The 13,868-nt window shown below is 40.1% G+C and overlaps 1 protein-coding gene across 1 annotated transcript; it reads left to right on the top strand.

Moving 5' to 3' along the window:
* The first annotated feature begins 12,248 nt into the window (after window positions 1–12,248).
* On the top strand, window positions 12,249–13,166 carry LOC101644054 (olfactory receptor 4A47-like). The gene has a single exon (XM_030885835.1). It carries the CDS (start codon window positions 12,249–12,251, stop codon window positions 13,164–13,166), a length of 918 nt encoding a protein of 305 aa, XP_030741695.1.
* The last annotated feature ends 702 nt before the right edge of the window (window positions 13,167–13,868 follow it).

Genomic DNA, 13,868 nt, shown 5'->3' with positions numbered 1-13,868 from the left:
TGAATTATGAAGGGTTTATGAGGGAGGGAGGTTGGGGAGTGAGCGGGAAAATGAGCAACTGATATTAAGGGCTGAGGTGGAGGGCAAATGATTTGAGAATGATGAGGGCAGCGAATGTACATATGTGCTTGACACAGTGGATGTATGTATGGATTGTGATGAGAATTGGACGAGCCCCCAATAAAATAATTTTTTTTTAATTAAAAAACAACCAAAAAAAAAAAACAACCCACAAAAAATCATACAGGTGGCTCCTTTTTCTGTGGTTAGGAGATTTAGAGGCCTGCAGTTTTGGAGGCTTACCTGTGCAAGAGAAGTAAGTTTTTGCTATAGGGAGGTTAGGGATTCTGTAGGGTTAGGTGGAATCCATGAACTGTTGAAATCATTTTTCAAAATTCTGTGCCTGGAGCACATGTTGGCCCAGAGACCCACTAGAGAGTCCAGCTGTCACCAGTGAGGAGGCAAAACTAAGGTCAACTAATACCAGTAGGAAGACAACCCTTTTGTTGCTTGGGTTGGTTTTGGGACCCCATAGCCACTTGAATTCAGCAGTCCCTTACATAGTAATTTGGGGGAACTTCAGTGGTTAGAAAGCAGGTGCTTGTTACAGTCATTGATGCATTTGATAAGGGTGCCATTGCAGCAAAAGAAAATTCCTGGGGGAGGATCCTGAGAACCTCTGCTATGCTGTGCATGCTGTTGCACCTATGGTATGAGGCCAATGGGTTTTGATATCAAATACAATATGTTCTGTTTTTGCTGGTGTTGGACGGATCATACAAAGGCATTCCCTTGAAGGGTGTATGGCACTCCATGGACTCGCTAGATGGAAAAAAGTTAATAAGGGCAGGGCAAGTAATAATGAGTGCTATAGGGAGGCACAGAGAAAGCAAGTGGTTATATTGATTACTTTTGAAACTTTGAGGAGGGCAGCAGCTTCCTGGATTACTTTTAACCAGGTGAATGGACTATTGAGTTTTTTTTGGATGATGGAATATCTACTGCCAGTAGCTAGTTAGGCAAGGATTGTTTACTATTGTTGATTTTCTGTGGCACCTGCTTTAATTTATTAAAACTTTTGGGGAGGATTCTTACATACTATTGATGGATGTGAAGGGTAGCAACAGGTCTGGTGCGGCACTGCCAAGAATACAGTTTGCCCTTTACCCCTGACATTCATTTGCGGTCCTGGGGATCAGCGATGTTAAAGCGGTAGGCTTGGCTTTCATCCCCGAAAAAAATGCCTGCTCTATTTATGTTGAGCTCTGTATTCCAATCAAGCACTACACATGTTTTGCAAGAGGAATATGGGCACCCACCGCAGATGTCTGGCTACCATCGACAATACTTTTTTGTTTGGTAAAAACGGAAACACAGGGACTGCAGGGAGGCTCCAGTACCTATTGATTTTAGGGTGCCAGGGGACAGTAGATTGAAACTCTTAACTGGCACCCTGCTGGGAGCAATATCCTTTCACAGCCATGGGTCTGCTTAGCACTGTCAGCCTGAAAGGATTTGCGGACAACAAATTACTATGTGAAGGTGTTTACTTTGGGCTTTGTATCCTTACCTTGGCTTAGGGTGGCTTGCAGACTGCACCCTAGTAAAACAAAGGTGAGTGGGCCCCATGACTTGGGTAGAGTACAGAGAATCATGGCTGGAAGGGGCCTGTTTAACTTGGCTGAGGTGGTGCCAGTTAGGATTCCGGAGTACCTGAACTGCCGTGGGTACAGTGAGGATTATGATGTGTGGACCTGACCACAGTGGTTGTAGAGGTTAGGATGAACATTTTTTAGAAGTACCAAGTTTCCAGGTTTCAGCGTGGCCACCTGAGAGGTTTGGTCTGAGTCTTCAGGGCGGGGCAGGTACCTGTCCATGTGTTTCCAGAGCACCTGTCTTAAAAGAAAGAGATAAGGGCGGCAGGATGCCAAGGGGGCTTCTTGGATTGGTAAGTAGTAGTTAAGTAGGAATGGTTTTTCATACATGAGTTTGAAAGGATTAAGGAAGGTGGGACTATGAGGGGAGGCTTTAATCTGAGCAAGAGCTATAGGTAAAAGTGTCACCCAGGACTGGCTGAATTTAACAGAAAGCTTTGTGAGGTGTTCTTTGAGCAGTCCATTAGCCTTTCCTATTTTTCCTTATGACTGAGGTCTGCAGGGAATGTGTAGCTTCCAAGCTATGTTTAGTTCTGAATATTCCTGATGAGTAATCTTGGAAATGAAAGCAGTCCCATTATCAGATTGCGTGGAGGTGGAAAAACCAAATCTTGGATGATGTGGGTCAGTAGGGTGTCTGTCACTACTTATGCAGTTCCATGTTTGGTACAGAAGGCTTTTTACCTACCCCGTAAGAGTGTCAACCATGGTAAGAAGGTAGCTTAGCTTTTTGTGTGATGGCATGTGGGTGAAGTCTACTTACCAATCTTGTCCTGGGAGATGTCCTTTTACGTGATGGGTGGGGAAGCTTGGTTGAAGTCCTTCCTGCAGGTTGACAGTGCCGTGAGTGCAGTAGTGCAGTAGGCAGAACAGTGTTCACACAGATTTCCAATGGCAGTTGATGAAACCGAGGTTTAAGGAAATGGCTGTTTTCTTGGTACGATGTATAAAGAGTGATAGAGTTCTTGTATGATAGTGGCTGCCTGGGCTTGGTATAAGGCTAGATTTTCTTGCAGCATTATGCACACTTCTGGGGTTTAGGTTCCTCCCTTGGACAGCAAAGAGTGTAATTCCGTGTCTGTATACTGTGGCTGGACATTAGGCATTGACAAGAAGAGGATGGAGAGAGGTGAGGGTGGTTTGAATTAGGTAGGCTGCGGGCAACTATGTCTGCTCAGTTGTTTTCCTGTGTACTCGGGGAATCATTAGTTTGAAGCCCATCATATTTTTTATACTGTAATTCTTTTATTATAATGAACACATTCATTTCTCTTTTCTCATTAACTTCTTGGCAAAAGCTCTCTGTATACTTTTCTGACTATTTGAAATTTACTGTCTCCATCTTAGTTTTTTGCTTAACTGGCCTGCTATCCACCAGACATGTAAGGGGTCCAGTGGACAATGGGTGTGAAGGATGGCCATTAATTTATGTGACAGAGACCTAGGGAGGGTGTAAAGGACCAGAGAATGAATGCAAAACAGAAAAGGCAGCACCTGTATTGACCAGAAAGGACAAAACCTTACCTGCTACCTTGATTGTTACCCCAGGCTCGGTGAGGGCGATTGAGGTCTTCAAGTCTAGATTCTGTCAGTTCCTGACAGCCTGGCCCAGTAGCATTAACGGTGGTCAGAGATTGGAGGGATTGGCCTTTTACAGCTGTGCGCCAAAGGACAGTCAATTCTCCAATGGGTCTGTTGACCCCACACTGGGCAAGGTTTGGTGGATGGACAAGGTTGTGGAAAACAATTGGCCCAGATACTTTGCTGGCTACACTTAAAGCAGGCTCTAGATGTGGTCTGAAATTACTGTTTTCAGCACCTGGGAAGGATGTTGACGCCTCCCTGGTTGCTGAGGGTCTCAGGGCTGCAATCAAGGCTTGGCGTGTAATTTTGCCTTCTGGCAATTTCAAGACTCCCTGTCTGCCTCTGCCTGCTCCTCACTGGTATTAAAGACTTTAAAGGCCATATTTACCAGGTCCTGGACATGAGTCTGAGGGCCGTATTTGGCTTTTTCAAAAACTTTTTTTAATGTCTGGAACTGATCGGTTAATGAAATATGTGGTGAGGACCGTGGCCCCTGCTGGTCAAGTTTGGTCTAGGTGGGTGTATTGGGTAAGGCCTTTAGTCGGGTGATTTAAAAATGCTGCCAAATTTTTATCCAGCCTCTGAATAATCTCCCTGAGTATGTCAAAATTAACTGCTTTGCCTAGAGGTGAGCCAAGACACACTGGAGCATTTTATCTTGGCAGGAATGGCAATCCTGGCCTGCCTGGGAAGTGGTGTGGTAACTCCAGCCTGGTTCTTGCCTTGGGACGGTCTCATTACCCACAGGCATGTTGGGATCAGTGAGATGGACCATGTCTGCATGCTGCTGGGTAGCGGCACACACACTCTCTTTCATTTGAGGTAAGGGTGGATGCAAGGACTTCCAAAATATCATGCCATAAAAAATTATAGGCTTGAGATAGGTGGCGAAACTCTTTGATGTAGGTGGTGGGATTATTGGAAAAGGAACTTAAGTGCTTTTCAGTTTGGGACAAGTCAGTGAGAGAGAAAGGAACATATATGTGGATGAAGCATTTAGTGCCCACAACTTCCCATAGTAGGCAGAGGAGGCGTTGGTGTGAATGGGTTTAATGACTGACAGGAGAAGACAAAGGAGAGAATTTAAGGCCTGGAGACGGGGGCGGGGTTGGCGGAGGAGTGGATGGGAGTTGAGTGGGTAGCAGAGGGAGGTGATAATAAGGGGCACCCAGAATATGGAGGAGGTTTTACTGGGGGTGCAGACAAGGAGTCAGGGGGTTTGGAGAAAGATGAAAGGGGAGTACTGTCAGAAGCCTGATTAAGAGAGTGTTTGGCTAAGAGAAACTGAGTTGGGTGACAGGTAGTACAGAGAGATATATGGGAGTATAGAAGGAAGAAAGCTTGGAAGTAAGGGACCTTGGGCCATTTTCCATGATCTAGTTTATACTGAGGCTAAACCGAATTGCATTAAAAAACAAACAAACAAGGCTTTTGGACCAGATGTCTGACATTAAGCCAAGGGTAGAGATGTTAGTTAGAAGACACCCTAAAGGTGTGGAATAATTCGCCTTGTAATTTTTGTTTCTCATGCTGCAATCACCGTCCTGAGATTCCAATTGGGCCTCTGGAATGGAACGAGGGGGAAGTATGGCTTCCCAGCTCCCCGGAAATGAAGCAGAGAGACTCATGTGTCCCTGAATGCTTCCTACCTTTGGATGAAGGGAAGCGGCTCAGCAGCTTCCCAACTCCCTGGCTGATGGACAGGCTCTGACGTGGGCCCATGGTTCTGCAGGAATGAATGGACAAAGCCTATGGTGGAACAAGCCAGCAGCAAGGGACAATGGCCAAAATAGCAGAGATAACATTAAGTCAGGTACTTACTCATAGACATGGCAGAAGGCAGCTGAAAGGTCCCGGTCGGTGGGAAGGAAAGATGGAGGAGAGAGGGGCGCCATACTCACCCAAGGTACACCCAAGGCATGTCAAGACAAGTCTTACTCCTCCTGAATTTCGGACCAAATGAGAGGTAAACTGAAATATGAGGACAAAGAGAGAAAAAGTTAAGAGGCGATAACTGCTCTTTATTAGAAAAGAAGTCCTCAGATGAGATTCCATAGTCCAGCAAGAAGCCTGGGGAAGATACGCCCAGTTAGGAGAGTGGTGGGTTTTTAAAGGAGGGGCCGAAGCGGATTCCTTTGGGAAGGTTTTGGGACTGCAGCGGCTGGGGATTTCCCACTGCTGTCATGTTTTTCCTTGGTCTAATTGTCCAGCCATTGCAGGTGGGGAGGAAAGATGGTTATTCTTGGAGCCAGTTCTGAGGATTGTCCATCAGCTTCGTTTCTTGGTAGGTGCTGGGATAAAGGTTGAGGCTCTCACTGCCTGTCCCTGACCCAACATCCATGACTTAACTTGTGTCTTATTGGTCACCTTAATTTTCAACAGATATTGAGGAACATTGTTAAAATCTGGGAATGTTGCTCTTATTGGCAACATAAAGTCTAATTACAAAATAACCTAAACCAAGTCCACCGCCATTGAGTTCATTCTGATTGATATCAACACTACAACAGAGAGTAGAACTGCTTCCCAGAGGGTCTCAAACTAAGTCTCTAAGGAAGCTGGCAGTCTGATCTTTGTCCCACAGAGAAGCTAGTGAGTTCAAACTACTAATCCTACTATGAGCAACCCAATATTCAACCCACTACTCCACCAGGGCTCTTTTACTAAGTGAATGGGAGAGAAAATGGGAAGGCAACTGTAACTCAACAATGCCTACTGATCTTCCTTCTCTGTAAGTGCATTTCTGAATGAGAACATATCCTTCCTCCTCAGCAACATCGTTCACTGTTGCTTGGTGTAGACAGAAACAACTGGTAATATCATCCTCAGAAAGGGTTGCAGGATAAGAATTTAGTGTCTATAATATTTCAAACTGTCCTTTGAAATGTTTTATACCAGTGGTTCTCAACCTTCCTCATGCCACAACCCTTTAATACAGTTCCTCATGTTTTGGTGAACCCCTAAACATAAAATTATTTTTGTTGCTACTTCATTACTGTAATTTTGTTACTCTTATGAATCAGGCAACCCCTGTGAAAGGGTTGAATGACCCCCAAGCATTCGTGACCCACAGGTTGAGAACCGATGTTTTATACTGTTTTTCATGTTCAACTCAGATCTTGCCTCTCCCCATCCACACCAGGTGAAATTCTCCCTGGAAACTCAAAACTTTTACTGTGAGAATGAAGTGTTTTGTTTTTTTTCTGAAGACTGTGATAAAATCTTCCCAGGGGCATCACTTTAAGTAACAGAAATGTTCTGGAGATTATCAGCTGCCTTATTTCCTTTTGAGATTTGACAGAGAATCTGTTCTATTACTTTCTTAGCTTTTGGCAGATCCTGGAATCCCTTGACTTCAACAGCAGCATTACCTGGCATCCTTTATCTCTCTGTCTCTGTCTCTTCTCTTCATGTATGACAACACGAGTGGAAGTCACCCTACTTCACTTTATTCTCATGTTAACCTACAGATAACATCTTCATAGACATTATTCCCAGACTCACATTCACAGGTATAGTGGTTAAGACTCCAGACTATGTTTTGACGGAATGCTATGCAAGCCCTAAGAAGAGCGAACCCTAGTTTGTATGCAACTGAATCAAGTTTATAATGACTTGTTCTGAATAAATTTTCCCATTCCTGTGAGTTAGATCAGATGTCATCTGCCTGACTGAACCTCTCTCTGTGACAAACTCAAGACTTTCACTGTCATGGAGATTGTAGTACTTGCATGATTTTCTGTCACTAGATGCCCCTGCTCAGGAGAAAGATGGGGTGTTCTACTTCCATAACAAATTACAGTCTTGGAAACAAAGGGACAGTTCTTCCCTGTCCTATAGGGTCACTACAAGTTGGCATCTACTAAAGGGAAATGATTGGGACACTCCTGTGTAGCGGTGGAGTGAAGCCTGTCAATCAAATGGTAGCTTGATGACACCTCCTTTGGGGTGTTGCCTTTGATGTGAGAGTGAGGGACTCAGGAAACTGCTCCCTTTCTGCCACTTTTACTTTTTGTTTTATAGGCCTCTATGTCTGCTTCAAGGGGTGCACTCATGTGGACCACCCAACACTGAACACGGTTGGCACCCTGACCTTGGATCCATATGACTTGGCACTCACTGGCCTGTCATCATTCTACTTCCTGCTTGAACATTCTGTGTCACTGGGATGTGGTGTCATGATTTATGCACTAGCATTGGATTTATGGACTTGAGTTGGACTGGGCTAAGATGCTTTTTCTACACAAAATTAATTCTTGCTATAAAAATTTGTCTTATACAGTGTCACTGGGTTTTTTTCTCTAGACAATCAGGTCCACACACGTGAATGGATTTTCCTAATAATGCCATAACAACATAGTACACAATGAATGGCCGTAAACAACAGAGACTCATTATATCACAGTTAGTCCCACATCAGGCCTATTGATGACTCAACAGGAAAATATCCTCTGTGTGTGGATTGTTGTGTGAATTCTTTTTGAAGCAATGAAGGAAAATCTGTTCCTGCTCCCCTAGCTCTCTGGTAGCTCCAGGAATTCCTAGGTTGATTCTCCAATTTAGTATATCATTGGATCCTTTGTCTGTTTCTTTGTATGGTCTCACTTTTAGAACACCAATGGGACACACCCTACTTCAGGATGACCTCATGCTAACTTGACTAATAATATCTTCATCGATTCCATGTATAAATGGAGGCATTTTTACCTTTATGTAAAGAAGTTAGGACTTCAATATTTCTTTAAAGAACACAACAGGGTATTAATTTGCTTTCTATGCATTTGAGTTGTTCCTAATCAGTCACCAGACTATGGTAGGCCCCGCTCCCTGCTGCTAAGGACAATAACCTACTTCTCTCTAAAGGTTTGCAGTCATTGATTTGGTTCCTGTAGGTGGAGTTCACACCCTACTGATAATGGTGCCAGGGAACAGGCCAAACCTGCTCAGAGACATCCAAAGTTAGGCTGCCATCCTGTATCTAGGATCCGCCTATCTTCTCACATGTATATCCCCAATCCCTCCTCTTCCTATTGCGTGTATATTCCTAGATTGTCCCCCTCTCATTGCTGTATAACCTATAGTGCAACCCCTTCCTGTGATGTATGTCTTTACCTGTAATTAGTGGGCTTACACTCTCCCCAAAGGTATATATGCCTGGGTTAGCAATACAGATCTCTCTTGGCTCCTCCCTTGACCTTTTGTCAGTTTCCCCTCTCCTCTCCCATCCTCACTCCCCTGTTCCCTTTCCCCTTGTCCTCCTTCCCTTCCCCCACTCTTCACGTGGACCACCAAGGGGGCTGAGGTGAGCATTGCTACCATGAAATGTGTCTGACTCCATTATTTCAATATCTCTTCTATCTCTCATGCTCTCTCTGACTTTAATATAATCACTATATATCCCAACGTACAATTGTGCCTATCAACCCCATGATGAGTGGGGGCGGGGGGGCTGGCACCCCTTCCAACCACATCTTATGATAAGTTTAAACTTTTACAACTTTGAAACTGAACCTTATCCACCCAAAAGGTTTGCTTGAAGGTTGCTTGAAGCAAGAGAATATTTACATATTCCAATTCTGTCCGCTCTTTTTCCCTTTTGGTGATCTGACCTCAGGCTATTCTGTTGTGATTTTCTCCCCTGAGGTCCCAGTTCTATAAGTCCTGATCGATGTGGGTATTATCCTTGTGGCATCTCTGGAGATGTGGAGATCCTCTCAGAATTATGACGAAGGTCCCAATGAGTTTAATTATGTAGAGTCACCTTTGGAGTTGAAGAAATTGAATGACTGAACCATATGTGTTGCAGTTCAAATGCACATAAAGAGTCCACAGATTTTTGCCCTTACCACAGAGAATGTTTGTCAATTCAAGTACTTAAGTATATAACTATTTCAGCAAATGAAATCATGAAAACAAAGCATAACAAAAATATGAATATGAGGATATTATTCATACTTCACGCAAACCAACGTTCAGCTGTGCTGTATAAAGTCAGGCCAGTATGAAGAACTGAAAATCAGAATGCTATAAAGGCTATTTCACTACTTTACCTCTCAAATACAAGCTATAAAATGTTGATCTAAACAACTCACAGTTTGCTTGTTCAGAAAATATACTTTTCTTTAAACCTCAAACTATTTATTTAATACCCTTTGTTCTAGGGCAAGTTTACAATGAAGATTCAGACTTCTTTTGGAGACATGACATTTTTCATCTTCTTTTTAAAAAAAATCCATTAATTTAAAAAGTACGTTTTATTTCCTCCTGAGAGACTGAGGGGAGACAGTCTTTTTGAAGCATGGAAAGAGTTGACCTTATAGAAGTAGTTCTTGATGTGGGGATGGTGCATCTGCTATCTTACTCCCTGTGTCCACAGAGATGGCATCAGCGCATGAACCTGTTACCTTTTAGGACGAGGGAGGAAGCACCACCATTCACAACTCCAGTCCAATGACTGTCTTTTAATGCTTCAGGTAACTCAGGGAGCATTTTTATGCTTAGTCATCAATAGATTTTGATTCATGTCTAGTATACATAGTAGTGAGAGTTGGACAGTCATAGGCATTTAATGCTCTCCAAAGTGATTCTGATAATCACATTAGAAATTCTTTGTGATAATAAAATATATGAGAATTGACTGGATTTTGTATTATTCTCTTTGAGTATTTTCATGCCATGTGGATCCAGGATATATCCCACTGTGCTAATGTTAATACTCTTAGGAACTCACTTAGCGGTAAGTGTAACTCATATAATATTTTAATATTAAATGTGAATATCTTACATTTATGATAGTGGGCAGACTATTGTAAATTTCTTTATGGAATCAAATGAAATGTTCTTCAAGCACTGTTGCAAATATTTTCATGATCAGAAAATGTGATAGTATCACATTGTGATAGTATCACAAACTTGAATGTTTGAATTTCAATAACTTAAGACCTTGTTATGCAACCAAGTTAGTACTTGAATCCACAGACATGATTGGCTAAATAAGAAAGGGACTGCAATTGACCATTGGATTTGTCAATGTGTAGGAGGTTTTATTTAGAATTGAGAATAGGAGGGCTTGTTTGAATAGATGTGGAGTTGTGGTGTGTAGATTATTTCATCAATGGCTATTTCATACTGTACAAATATGTGGACAGAATAAAGCAAAACTGAGAGGAAATCTGGTGATGCAGGAAATGGAAGAGACAACTATAGGAGCACAGCTTTGAGTGTGATAAGGAGAACAGGCTCTAGTGCACATGCAGAGGACTTGATGATAATTAGAAAGGACAATCCATGCATGGGATAACAGTTGTACGAGCCCCTAATAAAATGTTAAAAAAGAGGAAAAAAAAAACGATTAAAAAGCAAACCAATAGCTGTTAAAATAAATTACGTATATTCAATTTATGTAAAAATATATATTGTATATTATAATAAAAAATATATATATATGGAAAAAAAAAAGGACAATCCATGCAAAGGAGGTCCAGAAAATTATGAGGTTAGATAATATTGAAGTCAATGTCAATAGAGATCTAGAGATTATTTGGATTTTATTTTGATGTTATTACAAGGATTGCTTAAATACTTAACAGTGCAGTGGATATTAATAATATTTTGATATATGTTTTTGCAAATGTGCAATTTTTCTTTTATTTAGAATCTGTCTTCACAATCAAATTAATTGTTTTATATATATCACTAGACCAAATGTAATCTGTTTATACCAAAATAAAAATTTATATTTCCCATATTTGTATAATCACATGCAAACATGTATAAGCACAGTTTTATGCTTATTTCTTTCTTGTTTAACAGTACCTTGTGGGAATTCTCTAAGGTACAAGCATAACTCTAATTAATTCTTATCAATAGATGTATTCTATTTAGTACTTATTTTGTTTGGTTTTAGATACATGTAACTTTTTCTCTACTAGATGGAATTAACTTAGAATCCTTTTTTATGTTCTTGCTTTTTGATGCCTAATAAGTATTTCTTATGACTATATTATTATGTACTGTTGCTTTAATTCCTATAGGATAGATTATAAAGACAGTAATTAATTTGATATATATTTTTACTTTCATAAGACATTGTTATTATTTTTTTCAAAAATATTAATAAGTGAACACTTTACAGTTGCTGGTACATAGTGTAAGAAATTATATTTTTTCAGTTATAGTTATAAACTGGTTTTTCAACTTTTCTGACAGAAGGGAATAAAGGGTTATCTGTTATTGTATTTTGCATTTTCCTGTTTACAGGGGAGCTTCCACATTCTCTCTTATGTTTGGTGGCCCCTTAAATGTACATTTCCTTTACCTGGCTACTTATACCCTTTCCCCACTTTGTCATTAGGTTGTTTGTCTTTCATCAGTCATCTATTTTGAATTTTTTAACCTACTTTAGATATTTATATTGTATATATTCTCTAAAATGTAAATGGTTTTTCAAAATTAATTTCTCTATTGATTATATTTATTGCATTGTAAGAGTTCCGTAAATTTGTTAAACAGTCAAATATGTCTAATTGGATTATCAGTTACAGATAATTCTTCCATTCATGTAAGGTAGAAAACAATATCTTCTATTGACTTGAAAGTAAATATAAACTAAATCTTACTTTGTTTCAACATTAAATCTTTGTATTTATTTTAAATTTGCTGGTCATATGGATACCATAGTTATATTTATAATATTATTTACTTTTAGATGAAAAGTTAGTATAGCAACTCCTTTTATTTAACAATCTTCTTTTCCCCCATGCATACTCCCAATTTGTTTTACCATTAGTCTATAGGATAGCTAAGGATAGAGACCATCTTTTCATCAGTTTTATATTCTTGTAGTCTTAGTATTGGAAAATAATAAATCATAATCCTTAGTAATTGAATACATAAATCCTTATTATTGGAATAAATAAGTTATCTTAAGACTTCAAAATTCACCAGGCATCATTATATTGACAGGTACACACGCTCTGTGCTCTGAAGTAAGGACACACAGAAGAGCCTATGGAACCACGGAACAATGTGACTGAGTTCATCCTCTTGGGGCTCACTCAGAGCCTTCAGGGCCAGAAAATATTATTTGTCATGTTCTTGCTCATCTATATGGTCACAATGGTGGGCAACCTCCTCATTGTTGTGACTGTGGTGGTTAGCCCAACCCTCAATGCCCCCATGTACTTCTTTCTTGGCTACTTATCATTTATGGATGCTGTATATTCTACTTCAGTTACTCCAAATATGTTTATAGACTTACTCTATGAGAAGAAAACCATTTCATTTAAAGCATGCATGACTCAGCTTTTTATAGGACACTTATTTGGTGGGGCTGAGATTTTACTTCTGGTGGTCATGGCCTATGACCGATATGTGGCAATCTGCAAACCTCTGCATTATATGACCATCATGAACCAACGAGTATGTGTTCTGCTTGTATTGTTGGCCTGGGTTGGAGGTTTTGTGCATGCTGTAGTTCAGCTTCTCTTTGTTTACAACCTTCCCTTCTGTGGCCCCAATATCATAGACCACTTCATATGTGATATGTACCCCTTATTAAAACTTGCCTGCACTGACACCTATGTCATTGGTCTCATTGTGGTTGCCAATGATGGGGCAATGTGTGTGGTCATCTTTATGCTGCTACTCATCTCCTATGGAGTCATTCTACATTCCCTGAAGAACCTTAGTCAGGAAGGGAGGCGCAAAGCCTTATCCACCTGTGGCTCCCACATCACTGTGGTGGTCCTCTTCTTTGTCCCTTGTATTTTCATGTATGTGAGGCCTCCTTCCACCTTGCCCATCGACAAATCACTGACTGTGTTTTACACTGTCATCACCCCTATGTTGAACCCTTTAATCTATACTCTAAGAAATGCAGAGATGAAAAATGCAATGAAGAAGGTCTGGATCAGAAAATGCAAATAATTTGGGAAACAAATGTGACGCTTATTTTTGGAAATAATGAATTTCCAAGAATCTTGTGTACTTATGTAATTACAAGTTTCATTTCAATTTTAAAAGATCATTTAGTGTGTTCACATGCAATGAACATTTTGTTTAACATATGTTTCTGAAATTTCCACTTAGAAAAAGGTATGTTCTATTTTTTTAGTAAAAATTTGTTATGTTGAGACTTAAGATGTATATAGTATGTGATGAATCATTCTGCAATTAGTACTAAAGATTTATTTAGCTGAGAAAAGGTTTTGTCATGTATATTTCTTAAATAAAATGAATTCTTTTTGAATTCTTTTTCAGAATTAAGAGCTGTCCTTACAAGTTTCATTGTCGTAAAATAAGTCACAGTATCATGATTAAATTTCCTAACACACACACAGCCCATATGAGCATTCTATTTTTAAATGTTTTCTATAGATGAGGTATAATAAACATTAAATATTTTACTTTTCTTTAGTATGTAAATGTTGGAGAGGAAAAGTGGTTCAGAGTTGAAAATATTAATAATCTAGTTATAGCTGGGTCAAGATTACTGAGTTTGACTCCAGGTATTGAAAGCTAGAATTGTTTTCTTTTGGGTTGTCATGGCTCTAATATTTCAGAAATAAATCTGCAAGTAAAAAAAAAGGTTTTTAAATGTTTTTTTAAAAGTAGCTAAAACAACCAACA

The sequence above is a fragment of the Echinops telfairi genome, unplaced genomic scaffold, assembly GCF_000313985.2.
Source record: "Echinops telfairi isolate 266 unplaced genomic scaffold, ASM31398v2 ScPeMD7_60;HRSCAF=208, whole genome shotgun sequence".
Taxonomy (NCBI): domain Eukaryota; kingdom Metazoa; phylum Chordata; class Mammalia; order Afrosoricida; family Tenrecidae; genus Echinops; species Echinops telfairi.
The sequence above is the reverse complement of the archived record's forward strand: the minus strand, read 5'-3'. Positions and strand labels throughout refer to the sequence as shown.